A 20,505-nucleotide genomic window follows, 5' to 3' on the forward strand; every position below is an offset into this window, starting at 1 on the left:
GCACCTTCATGTATCACAGTTCCTTAATTGGAAATGGATTGATTATTGCAGGGCACACTTGCAAGGACTGTGGCTTTGAAGCATTAACGTATTTGCTTGGTTTATGCTGGAACAACCATTTCCCAGGAGACTGTGTGCTGTCATTTGTGTGGAAGAAAAGAGAGAGAGCAGCCCAGAGCCCAGCACAGAGTGATGGGCTCCTGTTAGAAGTGGAGCTGGTTGCTGTACAACCATTGTAAGATACTGTTTTCAGGTACTTGTGACTTCGTGGAACTGCAATAACTTATGCTGAGACTTTTTTGGAAAAAATCTTCCCTGTACTGTGGAGTGATGTGGACATGAACAGTGAAGTGTAGGAACTTCCAGATTAAGTGACACTGGGGCCAAAACTTGGATTTACACCATCATCAATTGTTCTCACTCACAATTAGCAGTAATCTGGATCTTGCTCTCACCCCTCAAGGGTAAACTCATTTTGGAAAACTGTGCCCCTACATGCGCTCTGACTTGCAGGTTGCACACTGGGGTGTTTGATTATCTAGCATTGATTATATAAAGCAGCTGTGGTGACACTTCTCCTCATCACAGAGATGATACAAAAGGGATACTGTTTTTCCCGACAGTTAGAAATTGTTACTAGAACTATGTAAGATCTTTAATTAAATCAAAAACATTTTTATGTAATGACAATTAAGGCACCAGAAAATAGTCTAATTCAGTCTTAACTTTTGTTCAAATCATGCATTTTTGATGAATACTTACGTTCCCACTTCATTTGTCATAAACTGGGGGATCCTGACATTAACCTTGCGCATTTGCCCTTTAGGTTTTTTGAAAATAACAATTCTTCATCTCTGCTCTCTCTGTCATCTTCTTGTCTTGATGTTGCTTCATTTTCCAGCTCAAATTCTATCACACCAGGCGGACCAGAGACGAGGGGATTAGGCCGATTCATTGAAGTCTGCTTGCTTGTACTGAACATTTCTGTAATTTGATTCAGTTTTCATAAAGTCTACTTCACTTGTTGGCTGAAACCAGCCAGCAGTAGGTACTTCGTAACTTTCCTCAAACCTGAAATTCCAAATATCCTGTGATAGATAGTTACCCTTTTCATCCAGCACCTCACGGTATAAGAGCACATTCTCCATGTAAGAAATTATCCAGTGCCATCATAGCTCTGGCGGCTGCAGTCTCCTCTCTGTCAGGCTCTCTGCCCCAGGACAGATTTGGAACGGTGCTCAACACAAACTTGACCAAGGCTTACCAAGGAAAAAAGAGAAGCAAATATTGTTCAGAGCAATTCTTCATTCAAGAAAAAGAATATCTCTGTTGTAAATACACCATAAAATGACCTGAACTAAGGGGTTTGTGAGAAAAGGAGTGAACATGGACATTAAACTTGCCTTTATTTTGGTTTTCTGTTTCTTCCTTCACAAAAAAATACCCGATGCAAGCTAAATACAACCTTAACCATGACTTCTGTATTTTCAGGGATTAAGCACCTGAAGAGTCAGAGCGACTCAGTGTTTCCAGAAGAAGAAGAAGGTGTTGGCGAGAGGGAAGAGGAGTGGGGCCATTAACCAGCGCAGAGCTGCCCCGAGCCCCGTCCCAGAGTCACTGAACAGCCCCTTGGCCCCACCGTGTCCTGTCCCGCCCGCTCCCCGTGCCCGGGGGGCTCTGCAGGCACTGCACGCCTGTTCCCTGACCCTTCTTCCCAGAGATCAAACACTTATTTTAAAGTCTTTTTTTCTTTTATTTTCTATGACTTAGAAATGTTATTTGCAAACGTGTTAGCTCCCTGACGTCAGTACTGCCAGAGCTTAACTACTGCGTGTGAGCTGTATCTAAGGCTTGTTGTAAATAAAAGTGATTTAAAAGGTACAAAATAAATAATACATTAATTTGGACAAGGTTGTCTATTTTACAGAGGGTTTGTCTTGCTGCAGAGATATGTTCATATAAAATTGTCCTTTTGGTTAAGGGCAGTTTTTTACCATTGTTGGCAGAGTTACTTACAGTGATGTGGATAAAAAGAAAGCGATGAAGTAAGGAGAGGTGACTGTCTAGAGAACAATGCAAAGACACTCTTCCCTGTGATCCCTGGATATGTGACACTTAAATACTTGGCTGGCTTTTGGTCTGAGGCTGCCTTGTCGCAGCAGCCAAAACGATTTCTCTCTACACAAGATCACTGTTACCTGGAGGCATTAGAAAACATGTCAGTGTGGGAGGAGCACAGGAGTGTGCAAGGCCTGTGAGCAGGGCCCCAGCCCCAGCTGAGCCATGGGAAGTGCCACATGCCCCTTTGTCACCTGCAGCAAGGACAGGGCACAGCCCTCCTGCCCTGCGCTTGGCTCGGTCTGAGCCAATGAGAGACAGCACAAGCAGCTGCACAAGTTCACCTTGTGTCTGAGCCCCAGGGTTTTGGCTAGAATCAGCATGGTTCATACCATCCTTTTCATTTTTTAGAGCGCGCAAACTCTATGGCATAAAATGGAATAAGGTGGAGAAGGAAAACCATGCTTCTTCAAAGTCACAGTTAACAGGTTATTTAGGCTTTTCAGTCCATGGCAGATTTTTAAACGAATTCACTGTCATTTTGTATTAACTGTTTGCCTATGATACAAAACTTTTATCCTCAGTTTAACTTTCCATTGCTGGAATTCTCTTTTAAACAGTTGAGATAGTGGGGGGTGGGAAGGAGATGAAATACAGGAAAACACAGAGCCTTTTGTCTATGCCTTGCATGGTGATTTCACTCTCAATCTGAGGTCTTCCACGAAGACCTGCTGAGAACAGGATCTGTCAACTAGCATTTCTTTATACTTGAGAGCCAATTTTCCCTCCATCTGTATTCTCTGTATCTGTCCTCTTTGGTTCCATTTTCTGTAGAAACACTGCAGACAGGATCCATGACTCCAGCTCAGCAACGGTGTGCAAGAAGGACTAAAGAAGGACTCTGCAATTATACAGAAGCCGCTACAAGACTTGCAGGACTGAGAGCTTTTTATGTCCCAAACAACAAAAAGAAGGAAATGACCCTTCAGAAACTGAATGGCCTCAAGTCAGGTCTGGAATGGCAGCAAGAAGCGCTGGGCTCCGGTCCCAGCTTTGCCATGGCTTTGCTTTCGCACAGCACCAGGCTCTTCACAAAATTGCTCGTTGCCAGAGTACTCCTAAGCTGTGAATCAGTCACCGGTGTTTAACCTCACACCGTCCCTCTGTGTTGCTAGCTAATAAAGCTCTTTGGATATTAATGGCTTTTTACTGGTTATTAGTACCCACAGGCTGCAGATGAGAACTGTCTAGGACCTGTGAGCGTGATTTACAACACTGGACACCAGGACAAGGTATTGAACACTGTGGAATCTCAGCATTTCAAAGGCAACACACAAAGCACTCGACAGGAACTTGGAGAATTCATCACTGAACACATTGTTTCAGGTCGACTGTTGGACCTGAGTATAATTACACTTTATAAATAAAAGGAAAAACAAAAACAAAAACAAAAACAAAAAAAAAAAAACAAAAAAAAAAAAAAAAAAAAAAAACACCAAAAAAAACCCCCACCTAGATTTAGTTTGAACTGTATTTGATTTTCAGAATGGTATATGGTAAGAATGGCATATGTCATTGTCCAGGTGCAAAATCAGATAATATGTAAGTGGCTATTAAAGAGTCAGGATATAAAACTCCTTTCTAAAGCATTCTAAAGTATGCTTTCTAAACCATACTTTCCACTAAAGTCAGAAGAATTTTGCTTGAGAAAGACCATAGGTTTTGGCTGAAACATGCTTTCCTTTGGTGAAATCCGATGCGTAGCGTACAGGAAATCTTCTATTATCCTGCTATCAATTTAATTACTGGATTTCTCGCTTTTCTTATTTTTTTCTTTTCTATGATCACTAAAAATTCTGTTGAAGTCTTCGAGGATTTACCAACAGTCTTCCCATAGTACCATCATTGCTCCCCAGTAATGCAAACGGAAAAATCATCTTTAGTTCTTGCACTGTTGGTGTTATTTGACTGATAGTGTCACATCCAACACTGACTCCGAGGCACAGATGCAGGAGAGGTTCTATTGGCTGTGCTTGAGCAAGGGTCTCCCATGGTGTCCAGGATCCTGGCAACTCAGTGAGGAAGGGATTTCCAGTTTATCTGCACAACATGGAAGGCCTTGCTGATGGTAGTTTTCATTCCTTAAAAAAAAAAGGAAAAAAAAAAAAAAAAAGCCATCTCTTTTACTCTAGAAGGTGAAGCATTGGGTGGCTCTCTCAAGAGCTGGCTGGTGTAGGCTGTGGTGGTTGGGGAGGGACCCAAGCAGGGCTCCTGCAGGTTGCAGGTCTGCTTTTGTACAGCCGGCACTGTATAACAAAATGTTCTGCTCAGTGCGTGGCTCCCTCCTCATTTCTTTTCTCTTGATACAAGTTTTTTTATTTCACGAGGGACCTTATTCCTACAGAAAATAAAGCACTGTCTGTCTGCTAACCCTGGGGGGACAATGCAAGGGCATATTTAAAACATGCTGTCCCTCAAACTCCCCTTTCTTCCTCTCCTATTGCATCCGTGAAAGTGCCCAGGCCCACAGATGTTCTTTTTTCACTCTTTTTATTATTTTTTCTATAGCAGCTCAGCACAAGAGTAAGCTCCAGAAAGAGCCTCAGTTGTTCTGTTGATTCCTGACATGTGCAATTACATTTAACCTTTTCATGCACAGCATTGTACTTGGCAACTGAGTGGATGCTAAATGCCGTCTGCTTTGCCATCGTCTCTCCTTTATCCTCCAGTGAGGATAGCAGTGCTTTGAGCAAATCTCAAGCTAGGTATTTATGCACCCTCTGCTAAACCTCAGGCTGCTTGGTGAGATGCTACTAATCTCCAGTTTCATCAAAGTCTGCTGATGGAGTTTATATAAGTTCAGTGTCTATATTCTGCTATAGATTTGCTGTGGGTTTTACTAAATAATCGGGGAGGTTTAGGGCAGAAAAATTATTTGGTATTTCTGCGAGGCCATACACACTCTTTCAATCTTGTAACGATTCATTTGCCTAGTATATACTGACCCTTAGTGGCAAACTGAGATTTTAATTGCATTGCCAAGTTTCAAAATTTTGCTTTTCTCTTGGGCCAACTGTTCAGAAAATGGCAGGAATATTTGCTCTGCATCAGGATAGTCTATCTATGTAAATAGCCCACAATGTCTTCAACAGACATTAACAGGCATGTGAAAATAATGATGACAGGTGTTATTAGCTCTTCTGAAGGGAGGGCTGTGGGAAGCAGGAGTGTCGAAAGGTTATTCCAAAATGCAAAACAAAAATGCTGGCATTGAGAAGCAATACTCTCCACATAATGAGAAACAAATAAGAACTCAGTATCTGGCACTAACGAACACCTCAAGCTAACTGTGGAATGAGTATTAATTAGGTTTCCAAAATAGCATCTTTCTGAAAAGCAGCTGAGGTGTAATATTGCCCCTTATTAATCAAAGCAATGGGACAATGTGAACTCTGCAAAAAATAAATGGTTTGCAGATGGCTGTGTGCATCTTTAATAATGGCAGAAGAACACAAGTTACAGCTTTAAATGCCAGGGATCCGTTCTGCATCTTCTCCCTTTCAGAGAGCGATATTTGCAGTTTTCAAGGCAGTGAGGAAAGTGTGTTGGTTTCTTATTACATTTTCCCTGCAGCATAAATTCTGTTGATTTGCTTCCCTAATCATTCTAATTATACTGCCATATGTTGCTCTCATCTTTCCTTTTCTCTCCTAATGGGACATAGATTCTCTCTTTTGAATATGTCATTTGTTTATTACATTTATCAAGGGTTTTAACATTATATGGGACTTTTAATTGCTTTTTTAAACACTCAGCAGATTGAATATTAAAAACAGACATGAAGGTCAACTATAAATAATATTTAAATTGCTCATGACATTTTTATTCTCTAATTTACTGGAAATATCAACTCTGCAGTCATGCTCCTGTATCTACTATTTACTTGAAACCACACACATGTCCTCCAGAGCTACTTGGGTCACAGTTCTGCCCTATCCCAAACCACCTTGAGCGTAGCAGAATAGGAGTCTTCTCCAGGTGGGAATGCTAAAATAAAGACGCATCATGCATTTTATTAAAATGTTTGACCCAAATATGCTGCCATTAATTCCAGTCGTGAATTACTGCTGAACGCCCAAACAACAAAGGTGAATGCTCATTTCTGAGAAGTAAGAAAAACACCGTTCTCTCTCAAAGCTGAGCCCCAAAGATAAGGAAGCACAATTTCAGTAAAAGAACTCAAGATGGCCTAAAGTTAAACACATGCTTTGTGCAGAGACATTAGACCTTCACTGCAGAAAACAAAATCTGTAAGCCAGTTGAATAAAGAGAAAGCAAGAGGCAACCAATCACTATCCAGTTAACAAACTAATTTCTGGTATAATGACACCATCTCTCTGGCTTACATGGAAGTGCATCATAGATGAATTTGACCCTTTGGCTCACTGGATTTTGAATGAGATAATCATATCAGGCTTTATAAAAATAATCAGCCAATACTTTCAACTAACTCAAAGTTTATTCATGGTATTATGATACAAGTTCCACAGTCTTTCTTGCAGGTTCAGGAGTGTTGCTTGTAGGCGCACCAGCATTGGGCCCTATGCCATGATGAGACAGCTTTAAAACTACAGCCCAAATAAAAGTGAAGAAACTTCTATTCTGCTTAACTGTTCCATCTTACAGCCAAGACTGTACCTACCATTTTGATTTTTGCCCCCTTATTTAGCTACAATTTCTGTTACTTCTGGTCTGTAATAATGACAGGGTGTTGCAAACACATAAAACTCAACAGCTTTAAAGTTCATATACTATGTAATCTGTCAGAATAGCTGATTTTGTTAAGATATTATCTGTCCAAGCTCAGCTAATGTAAAGTTCCACAACAATTCTCCACTCAAAGGACTTGCCTTGGCACAAAGAAAGTATTTTGCAGCAAAGTTCAGCCCAAAAAAGTTTTATAAGAGATTTTTTCCATTTATAACTCCATGGTTATGACTTTATTCCTTGTTCCCAGGGGAAAAATAAGATATTCACAGTTAGATAAAACTTCTGAATGTTTGCCCTGCAACATGGAAAAGGAGTCTCTGGAGACCCATTAAATACTTAAACGACCAGGAAAGTAAAATTATTGCAGGGAAGTAGCCTAAATGTTTGCATAGTGTTTGACAGAGGACATTTTCTTTTACTCGTAGCATTAAATTCATTTCCACTCGTTTTTCCATACTGTTTTTCAAGGTTGTGATTAAAAAAAAAAAAAAAAAGCTTTAAAAGGGATGTGCTCTCCTTTCAGACAAAGCTTTGTCTGCTAAACTGCTGTGCACAGAAATCTCTAATCTGCTGCTGGAGAACATAAGTCATACTTACATTTTCTTCTTTCTCATACAATAACTGTATAGTCTGATAAAAATACACATTTTAGACACTTACCGCTAGTGATCGTGATTTGTTAATTTGAAATGATTTTCATCACAGTAGTGGCTTGACTTCTGGCATCTCTACAAGAAGAAGGTCCTCTTTGCATGTAGCTCAGATAGCACCTGGAAAAAAGGAACTGCAAAGAATGTGGTATAAAGTACTTGTCTTGGTTTATTTTCATCATGTACCCAGTCAGGATTTGATACGTGTTTGAGCCTATGAGATTCTTTCCGTTCATTTTCAATCCAAGTAGAATTTAATTCCACTTACACTGAACTGGGATTATAAAGTTTGCACCATGCCATGGAGGTATCTCTTCAAGTCATACCCTTCCTGAAGAATTGTTGCTAACAAGTACATCCCAGTGGCTCCTTCTACTTCCACCACAGTAAGAATTTTTTGTGTAAAAAATATTTTATTGGTTACGTTTTTCTTCGTGCAAGGGCTATTTTAGCCATAAAGGCTAAGGAGGCAAGACTTGCTTGAAGAAATTGTTTTCAAATGTGCTATGAGGATGAGAGTGAGTTTGTGTAGCAAACTGGGACAGTAATGGAAAGATTGTGGAGTCCCAAATGGGTGAAAGGGCTGGAAATGACAATATATGTACTGTCACTTCTCAAAGACAATCATGTACCAATCAGCAAAAATGCTCCAGGAAATCAAATTTGTAACTAACGCTCAGGAGCTTCACAATCCTTGCCCTCAAATCAGATTTATTTGGGAATATCATCATAGGAAATATGGACAAATACAGCAGAAAAAAACCCCACACAGTTGCAGACTGCCTTCTTGAAAATTAAATTTAAAAAATACTGTCTAGATCATAACCCATAACAATTTACATAATATATCTGTCATATATCTCAAGATAAAAGTACAAAATAAAACTCTTGAGGGCTCATTTATGCTACAGCTCCTCAGTGTGCTCAATGCAGGGCACATGCCCAGAATGCTGTGGGAGAGATGCAGATACAAACACCATTTCTTGGGGCCCCATGCAGTGTTTTGGTAGTGCAGCCTTACAGGTTTCACAGATAAAACTGCTGTTCAGGGAGAGGCTCCCTCAAGAAGCCTTTCTGCCATATAAACCCAAATTTCACCCAGCCCAAAGCCTTAACCAGCACGTGTTGGTCTTCTCCATCAAAGAAAATTCCTCCTCATCCAAACAACACACCAAGCTTTGGGTCATGTCCAGGAAAAATCTTGCTAAGAATAAAGGAAGGAAGGAAGAAAGAAAGAGAATCAGCTCGCATTAACAAAAAAATAAGGACTCTCCTTGTATTTCAGTAACATCTACCATAGTGATAAAATCTGAATACAAATGAGCTAATAGGATTCTTTATAGAAAAGAATCACTCTTCTTTCCTAATGAATGAGATCTGCAGGCAACAAGCGCCTCCCATGAGACCAGGAGCTCCTTCTAGCTTCTGCAGTGAGAGATCTTGGTGCTCACTATGACAACAGGATGCTGAGAGCCCCACAGGGTGCTTCAAGTTCTCTGCAGAATCTCTTCTATTTTCTGCTTGTATTTCCAGGTGAAGTTTTTTGCAGAATAATAAATCTCAAAGGGATAGAGAAACAGAAAAATACTTTAAGTTCAACTATGGGAAAAGTCTGAAATTGAAAATACAACATAAAGATTAAATTCTGATTGTTTCAGACTTTCAGTCTCAGTGAATCAGAAATTACCAAGTTGAAAAACAGTCAATAGCAAATATCTAACTGGCCTAGACTTTAAAAACAGTAGTTGTCTTTTGTTCTTTTCAAATTTGGTGGGAACTATAGGTGATCTACTCATCTGAAATAAGTTTCTGGCTTCTCAGATCTTAATCAAAGAAGATTTTCCACTGCCACAGCATACGGCAACTTACAGTTAAAAAAAGTCTGATATGACCATTAAATTTCTTCTTTTGTCATAAGGACAATAAGAAGCCACAAGATGGTTTACATTTTATTACAAAGGAAAAAAAAAGGAGTCCGACATTCCCAAAAAGGATGCAAAGGTGCACAGAGTGGTCCAGGCTACTGATAATTTGCTCAAACACCAGCAGAGAATATATAAATTCTTAACTCTTAGCAAAAAATATTGATTGCGTTATAACATCTATGATACAATTTCATCTGTTAACATTTCATTCGTTAACGGCACTGTACAGAGATTTGTCCATGCTCAATACAAGCCTTGGATCAGATACACAAAACAATTTAAATGTATTTTTTACATCCTATATGCACAAACATTTCTTAAGTTAAAACTATGCATACTACTTATGCATAGCACATATATGGCTTACATATTCAATGACAGGAATTCCACCTTTTGGCATGCCCTTGTCCCAGTACTCAGAGCTTACACTGTTCCCAGCTCAATTTTGACTGTTCTGCTGTCAGAAAAGAGTCAACAGGTTTGGACATGTAATGGTCCCTCAGCAAAGGTGATTGTTTTGTGATTCCTTCTTCAATCGGACAAAGCGTGCCCTTGTTGAGGTGGAGCCCGATGCCCGCTGAGCTCCGGTTGGATCCCTGAAGCAGCAGATGAACAACACACGGGTCTCAATCACCCTTGGCACAGAGGAGAGTGCCACTGCCCCCAGGATTCCCCTTCAGAGCAGACCATGGCTGATTAGAAAGACTTTTTGTTCAGTGAGGTAATAACCACAGAGTCCGAAAAGGAGAACAGAGAGAGCAGCGACCCAAGCCACCAGAGTGCCTACAACCTGAACGGGAGCCTAGAAGTTTCCTGGCAGGTTCCAGCAGAGGGAAACGAGGTGGGCTGCAGCTGTGTGAGACACCCAGACAAATCAGGAGGGGTCATGTGCAGCTCAGGGGAAGCAGAGATGAAAATGGAGTGTCTTTTTGGGCACAGTTTGGGCTGGCGGGCTCATTCTGAGGTTTCTTGCAGAGGTAACTGCCTGTGTGCTGCTGTTTTTGCTGCCCTTCAGAAAGGAACAAACTCTAGCAAAGACATTGCAGGATGCATATTGTCACCTTTGCATTTGAGATAAACCATGACATAAGGCCTCGGTGCTACCTTCCAATTCTATCTGAGAGGCAACACCACATTCTGCTGAAGTGAAGCAATATTCATGTATTTCTGTTGATGTTTCTTCCATCCTACAAAACAATAAGTACCAGCTTCATGGTAGAGCTGACACCAGTGCTGATGTATTTCAAAATATTACAGAATTCACAATATTTTAATCTTTAACACCAGATGCTATCCAATTAATTTTAAAGAGATATTTCGAATACTTTCAAATTTGTCCACCACCAATTCTGTCCATATGGCAGCCACTGCAATGGGGAAGAACCTTCAATCACACAGGCTGCTCAGCATAATTTTACAACTGCCCCGTACAGTCTACAAACATTTATTTCCAGATATTTTAAGGAAGCTAGCAAGTAGGATTTTTATGGTGCATGCAGCATGATTGAATGAACAAGTATCTAGAAACACATTTCATTTTGATTTTCCATTTTCAATGGACACCAGCAGCAGTGACACGTAACAGCAATCCCAGGCAGATGACAAACATCTTGTTTTCACATATCTCATGATTAACTGGAAACGTCTGGTACCAGTGATGCAACAAAGCAAGGTCCAACTTTGGCTGAAAAAATTCTTTTGGCTAGTTTAAGAAAGCAGAATAGAAGAGGAAATAGCAACACATAAACAACTGAAATCTTGCGAGTTTTTAAGTGCCTTGAGTTACCAGCTCAGGGTTTTACATTTTACATTTTTGAACATTTTGTTCAATCACTCTCCACAGAAATAGGATGATCGAAGAACAGGTTGACAGATAACAGCCTCTGAGATCATGAGGTAGGAACAGCTAGAGTTCTTTTCTCCTGCAACAGAGGTCAAATGAAAATTCATAAACAAGAGACTTTTGATACTACTACTTCCAGTATTCCATATACTTGATTTGAGGATGATTTATTGCATGATCATTTAGTTTGACACTAAGGATTCAGTGATTTAAAAGTATTGGGTTTTCCTTCTTCATATTGAATTTTTTTAAGGTGACATTGAAAGTGGGGTATTCTGTGTCCTCATTTCAAAATTTTCTAATATAAGGACGACTTGGAGGGAACAAAGAAGCTAAGAACAGCACTAAGCGAGCCTTTATGGTATAAAACACTTCCCATTAAAAAAAAGAAATTACCAAATTACCTGTCCTGCCTGAAATGTCAGAAGCTTTTAAGAAATAGCAAGTCTAGTTCTGTACCAGTGCTTCTGTCTGCTCCGTGGCTTTTACAATATCTTCTGACTTCTTACAGTGTTTAGGCTCACCTGGAAGATAAACAAATGTGACTGGGAACCTGAATGAGGAAGTTAACCAAGTCAAGTGAATCTGCACAGCCATCGAGCGACAGACGGAATTTAGTTCCTCAAGATACTTTAAGGTTAAAATGAGGTTTCAGTCACTGCTTTCTTTGTTGCTTTCTCACCAGTATAAGCACCAGCTTGAATTAAATAATCATTATGGTTTACCCACAAGGCAAAAGACAGAATGAAAGCAATAAATCACAGCATGAAACAAAACTATGAAGACTTTTACATGAGTGTTAATAAAGTGGGTTTGGTTCATTTTTTTTTTTTTTTCCAGCTTACTGAAAGTCAAAATTCACCCCCTGCAAAAGGCTGCTTACATCCTCTTCACTGTAGGCTTTCAAATCAGAGTCTAAGCTACTCCCAGATAACGAAAGATGCCGGTGCCAGGTTCTAAGAATTCAATTAACTCAATCAGATAGGAGCAATGACACAGAGTAACACAAGCAGCTTTCAAACTAAGAAATACATCATCAATCTCAAATAGACGATCACAGAATTAAACTGCTGCTTAAACTATTTCTTCAGTTGCTTTGAACGAGTACAGATGAGCAATTTATACACTGAGATGATAGGCAGGGTGCAACGTAGCAAACTCACAGTGTTATTTACTGACTACATATAGTAACTTCTCTGTTTTATCCACTGGATTTATCCACCAGTAAGAACACTGAATGGAAAATGTCAAAAAGAAAAAGGATAGAAGTCTTAAAAGTGGAAAAGATTACATGGGAGAAGCTTAAAAGTTATAAAAATAGAGAGGTGAATATTTTTGAAAGCCAGAAAACAAAGGCAGAAGTAGCTGAAAGGGAAAGCAGATGATGCGTGATCTGAAAGGAAAATTGAAAGATGATGGCAAGAGGAAGAGGCTGACAGTTTAGAAAAGAGAATACAAAGAGAGGAAAGAAAACTCAAGAGAACAAGCACGAAAAAAAAAAAGAAAATTAATACCTACGAATCTGCCATGATTTCACTGTAAACAAATATCTATTGCTACTGATTTCACCCTTGTTTAACTACCTTGAATGGTGGCAGAGTGTGTGCTGCCCACTCTGTAGTGCAGCCACAAGCAGATGGGCCACATTCCCACAAGAAGCATCCTACACCACCCCTTACTTTACATAAATTTAGTGTAGGTGGAATACAGACAAACCAATACTTCAAAGGCTTTTAAAGTCTCAAAATTGGAATAAAATTAATTAGAACAAGAATGTCTACAGATTTTTCAGCCTGTGGCTCTTAATGGAGGGATTTAGCTTTGTTAGCATTATTATTCCACAAAAACAAAAAAGGGAAGGTGGGAAGAAGTATTAAAGTAAAAGCTATTTATCTAAATATTTAAATTTTACACTAGACACTTGAGTTCGTGGAAGCCTTAAGACTCAGCACAGAATATGCTGAGTTGAAAGGGGCCCACAGAGATCATCACATCCAGCTCCTGGCCTTGCTCAGCACCTTCACTAAGAATCACACCATGTGCCTGAAAGCCTCCAGATGTTTCTTGAACTCTGTCAGGCTTAGTGCTGCAACCACTGCCCTGGGCAGCTGGTTTTGGTGCCCAAACACCCTCTGGGTGAAGAACTTTTTTTCTAATATCTGATCTAAACCTCCTCAATGCAATTTCAGTCTGCTCTCTTGAGTCCTGTCACTGGTCACCGCAGAGAAGAGATCAGTACCTGCTCGTCCTCTTCTCTCATGATAAACCTGTAACTGGAATGAGGTCTTCCCTCAGTCTCCTCTTCTCCAGGCTGAACAGAGCAAATTACTTCAGCTGCTCTTCATACAGCTTCTGCTCCAGACCCTTCCCATCCTGCGGCCTCCTCTGGATGATCTCTAATAGCTTAATATCTTTCTTACATTGTGGTACAAATTTCAAAGACTAAACATTAATTCTAAGACATATATAGCTTTTTGTTTTTGCATCAAGTTTTTTATGTGATAAAAATATGTGGTTGCTAATGGCTGTTATCTTAAAAACCGTATCTTTTCTATAAACGCATTATTTGTGTTTTTAATCTAACCTTCCCTCGGTCCTTATCCCACGCACGAACGTGGCTGCCTTCCCTTAGTGCCAGGGCCGTGGTTTACCCAGGGAGCTCTCAGGAAGCAGGCAGCACAGCCATCTGCACCCGCTCTGCTGGGACACAGAGCGTTCCACACTGGCTGAGCTCCGTGGGCCACCGCAGCACCGAGCGGTCACCAAGCACTCGCATGGCACGGATGATCCCCTGACGGCACCTGCAGCACCACGAATCATAAACCCAGCATGCTGCTGGTGTGGATCTGCCCACGGCTGTTTAACCCGGTTGTTCTCCAGAGGCTCTCACTTACTGACTGGTGACATTGAATGTGCTGCACCCCGACGGGGCTGGGCAGTCCTCTCCTGTCGTACAGAGTGAAGCTACTGGAAATCTGTTGTATCACAGATTTATTATCTCCTTGCACTTTGATATTAAGGATTAATGTGGATATCATTACAAGCAAGAAGTTAAGTTTGCCAATTAGTATTCATAAATCATTGAAACGTGGAGTTGTTTAATTAAACATAAGCAGTTTTTAAAATTAATGTTCTAATTAATAAATCACTCAGAAGAAAAGGAAAATTACCACTTAAAAAAATCACCTTATAATAGTTTCATTTAATCTTCTACCATTCAATTAAATGAAACTGAGATGATGGAAAGGAAAAAAGGTATTGTGAAGAAAAACAACATTCAGTCTCAACTGCAGTGGTTGTAACAGCAACCCTCCAGTCTCCCCTTTGCACCAGCCTGGACCCAGGGCAGAGATACTCCTGTTGCTAAAATGTGATGCTCTACAAGAACACCTAGAAAGATATGTGATACAAGGAAAGGAAAACAGCCCCTTTTAATTTTTTTTAAATGGGGGACCCCCTCATCATAGCACATCCAAACATTTGTTGACAGCTCCCAAGAATGCACAGACATCATCTTCCTATATTCCCCAACTGTTTTATAACTGAATCACAGAAAACTTAACTGGATTTTCTGCTTTTTATAAAAGACAGAACGATGACAGTTAAGATAGGAAATTTCAACCTGAATAACCATGTTGCTTTTCTTTTTCCTTTCTATCTCACCCTCCCAGGTCTAGCAGCTGCAGGGGCTCGCTTCTCCACCGCGGGAGTCAGCAAGCACTCTGGACGTCCCCTTAGCCTTCTGCCCCCGTACCCCCAGTACAGAAACTACAGAAGCAGAGAAGTCTTCTTCTTGGAAGAAGCATGGAGAGTGCTAATAATGTCCTGATAGACGTATGGTGTCTCTTGGTTATAAAATGGATCCACTGGACATCAACAGAGGCGCAAAAACACTATTAAAAACCTAATGGTTTCTTACCCATTTCATAAATTTTGCAGTTTGAAGTTTCAAAGTACGATGCATTCTCTAAAAAATGTCCTGCCTTAGAAAACAAATGAGATTAGCCGTTTATAAGATAAGAAATCTCTGCTCTCATTGGAAAAGGTGGGATGTAAAGATTGACAAGGCAACAGAGTGAATTAACTGCATGCTGAGCTGTATCTGATCTCTCAAACATCATTTTTGTTGGTCAGCCATCTAAAGACCCACAAGTACAGCTACACCACCACTGCCTTCCGCCAAGTCTGCAAGACAAAAAATGCAGCTTTTCCTACTGCATTCCTCATCCAGGAAATGGGGAATTTCTCTAAGGAACTTAAATTTTAAGTTGAGCTTTAATACAAAGCTGGTGTAAAAAATACATGTAAAAAGATAAAATGTCAGTTATTAGACAACTTCAAATGCTGTGAAAATAATTTTAGTGTAAATATTTTGATTTAGGGCCCTAAATTAACCATCTGTTATTTCTGATGGAAAAAACCTGTCAACAATAAAAGCATGGAGCCGTGGAATGCGGAAATATAAAGTGGGAGTTCTCCATAAAAAGGTTTTTTGAGAAATATGCCAAGTCATATACTCATGTGTAAGCTAAGCATTATAAGCACTTCAATGTTGCTGCTCAGACAATGCCATACTTCTGGCACAATATTGCAGGGCTTACTGTCATTAAAGCATTAATGACTTTCACATTTGCAATAAAAGTGATGAAAAGAAGCGCCATTATATCCTTGATTATTCTTATTACCCTAATGCCTCAAAGCTTATTCTAACTACGAGCAAACTCAGAAAATAAAATGAAGACACAGACTTCCTCTTCCTTTGATAACAGCTATTCCTCATTGCTTGGGCATGTTGCTCTTGGTTCTGTGTTGCAATTTCCAGCTAAAATACTTACACTCTAAAAACATACTCTGACACTGTTGCGATTTCCTGGCTGCTCCACCTGTCTAGCAGCCACAGTCAAGAGACTGATATTCCTAATTAAGAGAATGACACAGTCCCATGACTACTACCGTTGGCTAATTCCATCTACTTAACTTCAACTCTTAGGTTCACACTATGTTTGGTACAAAGGATGTGGTTTACAAAATAACAATCATATTAGGTGCCCAAACTAAGGGTAACAAATATTAATAGCGCAATTACTTATTCAAAAAGAAAATGTTAGATAGTTCTGTTTTGAAAGTTTACCTTATTCTCCAGTAACAAATGGCTATTTAATTGTAAATATATATCTTTAAATTATTCTAAAACCATTCTTCTAGTTCAACTAAAATATATAATTTAAAGAATTTTCTAGTAGGTCCCAAATAGCTGATATCAAGAAGTTGATATTCGTTGATATGCTTCTATTTGATGTTTTAGGATACTACCACTTCTACACAGGCTTGAAGAAACTGTCCTATGCTGGTGGTTTGTAGACACCTTATTTCAATTTTTTACATTGCTGTTGATGTTTGACAGGGAGATTCCAGACACTGCTGCAGTTTCACCCTGGACAGCTTCATTAGACTGGCTGGTGCTCTGTGATGAAGCATTACCATTCAGTGGGTCTGTATTCTGTGTCTCTTGCTGGGCATCGCTGAGATCTTTCTGGTTCGGATCAGAGTTAGTGCACTTTTCTGAGCTGGATTCATCACTCAGAGGAGTGTCGAAAGAGACTACTTGTAGGACGATGGATCTGGGAGGACAGGCTGTACCATCACTTCCCTGACTACTCTCATTTTGTGTCCTTGTTGCCTCTTCCTGTAACTGTGCATCTGTGGAATTTCTGCTTTGGTCTTTTTCCTGTTCACCAACATTTTTCACAAGTTCTTCTACAAAGAGGGAACAAAATAGGTGAATTAGATAAGAAGGATATGCCACAATTTTTTGATTTCAGAGTAGTGATAGATTGAGCTGCACACAGGAACACTGTGAACATCACTTTCTGCACGAGACCATGCCCACTGTGTTTAATATGGGTCAGATTTCTGCTCCTGATTGCACAACTGCAGCTGAACCATAGCAGTCCTCTTTCTGGTTTGATGTCTAATAGGTACCTCTTTTTTGGCCATAATACAGAGCAAGGAGCATCATCAGACAGCAGTAACCTGAGGGATGGGAACAGGAACTTGCTGTAGGCATGTCTCTCTGCAGTGGTGTTTGCCAGCACAGGACTAGGAGAGCAGAACTCATCATTTCTGCAAGAGACAGAGGGCATGGAGGGGAACGTCGTGCTGGGGATGGGGCAGGCATCAGAGTTGAGGAGAGTCCCTGAAGTAAATTTGCCTATCGGCCTGGAAAAGTCCAAACCATCAAGTTTGGGACAAGCTGGAACAAGCTATAGGGGGTTATGCACGTGCTGTCCTGTACTGCTGCCCTTTTGGCTAAACGCACATCTAGAGCAGGAAGGAACATACAGGAGGGAAACTGTGCTTCAGGGGACAGCAGCAACATTAAAAAATAATGTTTGTGGAAGGCTCCACTCCTTACTCTATTGCAGAGAACAGTACAAATGAAATGCCCCAAAGTAAAAGGAGAAAGAACAGAACAGCACAGGGAGGTGGCTCCAGGAATAACTAGATGAAAAAGGAACAGAGAATGGAAAACTTATGATGGTAGGTGAAGAGCCCAACAAAAAATAAATGTACCATCTTCAAGGAGGGCCTATTTTCTTGCTATTATAATCTGTATTTCATAAATTTAGATTTTAGAATCTGTGCACTAGTATGAAAGATACCAAATACTGTCAATTTAAAAAGTTAAAGCATTGCAGTTTGAATGATAAGGGCATAAACCAGCTGCATGATATTGCATAAAATTCCTAATTTGGATGTTAGAAAAACCAAGCACTGAGATCCTTATTGAGTTCAACTGGCAGCTCCCAGAAACTCTGGCTGTGAGTGACCAGTACAAATCCAGGCCACAAAGGGATTGCACATGACAACTGAAAGATATCCCTGACTGTAAACACATCTTTATTGCTGTCAGCATTTGGCACCAACTCACTTTCCTAAATCCAGAGAAAAGTTCCACTTGAAGTACAATTCGGTTTATGAAATGGGATGGAAGGGAACACCTTCAAACCTGAACTGACATGCAGAAGCATAGGATGGTTAATTTCCTTCTTTTGTTATTTATACTTTCTAGTATTTTTTCTTTTTTTTTTTTTTTTTAGTCAAGAACTCTAACGTTTGAGCAATTTCTAAATAGTTAAACCATTTTGCGCAAACTTCAGAGTCCTGCTTAGTTTGGATTTCAAATCTTCTGAAATTTGTATGGGTAGTCTTTTCCTACAGACTTCAATGTAGCTCTTGAAAAGAAGAGGTTGGGCTAAAGCCATTGATAAATATGTATGCGGAACTTGATGCATGTTCAGTCTAGAGACAATTTAAAGCATCTGCCACTCAGGATATAACCTACCTACATAAGTCATTTTTTCCTAAGAAAGAGATTTACATGCCATAGTCACTTCCAAATGGCAGAACTACAGCATTTTTCCTTAGCTTCATAAAAAAATTAATTTCAAAGATAAAATATTTCACATGCTGTTCAGATGCATCAGTAAGTTAAAAAAAAAGCAAAGCTGAATTATGAGCACACATAAAACTGTAATATTAATGTAGCTCACACTGGTGAGATTTTTAACCAAAAAGCTAGTAAGAAGAGAGTATTTTTCTCACTGAATGTTGTGAGAAAAATTCTAGCCAGAATTCAGGTGTGTCTTAGTGTAACTGGATGGCTGATCCTTTTATTCTCATATTAGAAAGTTCAGAATATTCATACATGCAAAATCCACTACTTTTTTTTGTTCATAAAGCTGAATATCTAAACATAAAATTGTTTTCATTCACTCCCTAGCAAATTTAAACTGGTAAATGAAGATTAAGAGTTTAATCATAAAAACTTTGATGACCCATTCTTGACTTACGCCATGATGGCCTCCAATTTCTATGACTATGCATGACTGAGATGATCTCTGATTTTTGTGTTTAAGGATACCTAAACCAGAGTCAAATTCTAATTCGAGACTAACTGATGGATGGAGCTTTGAAATGAAGTATCTCTGCACCAAGATACACTTGATAATATACCAGATAAAAGATGCCTTTTGCATTTAAACTGGCATGAGACTACAGGAGCACCACCAAGAGTGGCTGGTGGGAGTGACAGAGGCTGAGAAGCCTTAAGTACAAAATCCTGTGTGTCACAAGTGTCATAAAGACCCCCCTCTGCTTTCTTAATATTAAGTTTCTCACCTGCTGGATGTCAGACTCTATGTTCTGACTTGCTTTGCTTCACTCAGCTTTAATCCACTGCCAGAAAGATGAAAAATACTGACTTCTTACGGTATGTCAGCCCCTTGTGGAATATGCCAACTGTGCTGGAAAAATATAGATTTCTGCTTTCTATAACAGCTAATAATTGTACTCTATATTACATAGGACCTTTATACTGGATATAACACTCGGAATTCTCCATTATTTCTGCTGTCCTATATCACTCTGATGAAAGAGAATTACCTAGCAGTCTAAATGAGGCTGAGACTGGGACAGTGACCGAATAACTAGAATTCAAGCAGGCTACTGCTTAACCAATCCTACCAGTGAAACAGAGCTGGCACAATGTCTGACCCCCGCTGCTGTGCAGGAATAATGGTAATAAATACTGTGGCAGCCTCTGCCTCCAGCCAGCCAAAATAGGCCAGGACCTGGCACTGGGCTTCTGAGAAGAGCAAGCTCCCTCTTCCTTTGGGGACATTACCATAGCCAGCCAGAGATGGAAAGAGAGTATGTTAAATGAACCAGGTAACCTGGCATTTGCAACAGCCTCTATATTCAATAAGAATAAATTAGATTAATAAAATATAAAAGATTAAACAACCATCTGTCTCGGCCCTCAGAAAAATCTGGGGGGTTTTGGGGTGTGTCAGGCACTGAAGTGTTCAGGGATTGTCACAGCCTTTCAGATAAAGGAGTACGTTGTGCAGGGCAGTCAGCTCAGGCTATGTGTTGTTGTTACTGGTTTTGCTCTCTCTGCTTTAATTTGACAAAAGTGCCAGCAGCCAGGCCTGTTTATGTATTTTTCGGCTGTTGGGTTTGTTTTCTTTACAAGATTTTTTACAAGAATCCAAGTGCTACTCAGTAAAATTTATGTGAATTCCTCTATAAAATAAGTGGCTTCTCCTAATTGGTCTGTTAGGGGTGACTCAAGTTTATCCGTCTCTTCTGCATTTCTGTGCTGTTTCTGAAATCCTGTCTAAAAGCACAGTTTTTTATGAGAAGGAGCAATGGCATTTGACACGTAAACATGATAGGAATGGTGTCTTTCTTCCCT

The 20,505-nt window shown here is 39.9% G+C and overlaps 2 protein-coding genes across 11 annotated transcripts in view; one reads left to right on the forward strand and one right to left on the reverse strand.

Moving 5' to 3' along the window:
- PPP1R1C (protein phosphatase 1 regulatory inhibitor subunit 1C) overlaps window positions 1-1,861 on the forward strand; it is a 43,399-nt gene extending 41,538 nt beyond the window's left edge. Inside the window, 1 exon segment of the mRNA XM_040069800.1 lies at window positions 1,492-1,861. Within this exon segment, the coding sequence (XP_039925734.1) occupies window positions 1,492-1,580 (89 nt within the window). The 3' untranslated portion in view covers window positions 1,581-1,861.
- Window positions 1,862-3,615: 1,754 nt separating this feature from the next.
- PDE1A (phosphodiesterase 1A) overlaps window positions 3,616-20,505 on the reverse strand; it is a 201,923-nt gene continuing 185,033 nt past the window's right edge. For 5 of the 10 annotated variants that reach the window (XM_040070516.1, XM_040070506.1, XM_040070507.1 and 2 more), the window contains one exon: window positions 16,617-17,003. In XM_040070516.1, coding sequence (XP_039926450.1) covers window positions 16,618-17,003 — 386 coding nt within the window. In that variant the 3' untranslated portion in view covers window position 16,617. Of the gene's footprint in view, window positions 4,200-7,488; window positions 7,613-9,414; window positions 11,326-11,650; window positions 11,771-16,616; window positions 17,004-20,505 lie in introns of those variants that run through there. The other 5 variants (XM_040070517.1, XM_040070508.1, XM_040070509.1 and 2 more) reach the window with 3 other exon arrangements.

This window comes from Hirundo rustica, chromosome 7 (assembly GCF_015227805.2).
Source record: "Hirundo rustica isolate bHirRus1 chromosome 7, bHirRus1.pri.v3, whole genome shotgun sequence".
In the NCBI taxonomy this organism is placed as follows: domain Eukaryota; kingdom Metazoa; phylum Chordata; class Aves; order Passeriformes; family Hirundinidae; genus Hirundo; species Hirundo rustica.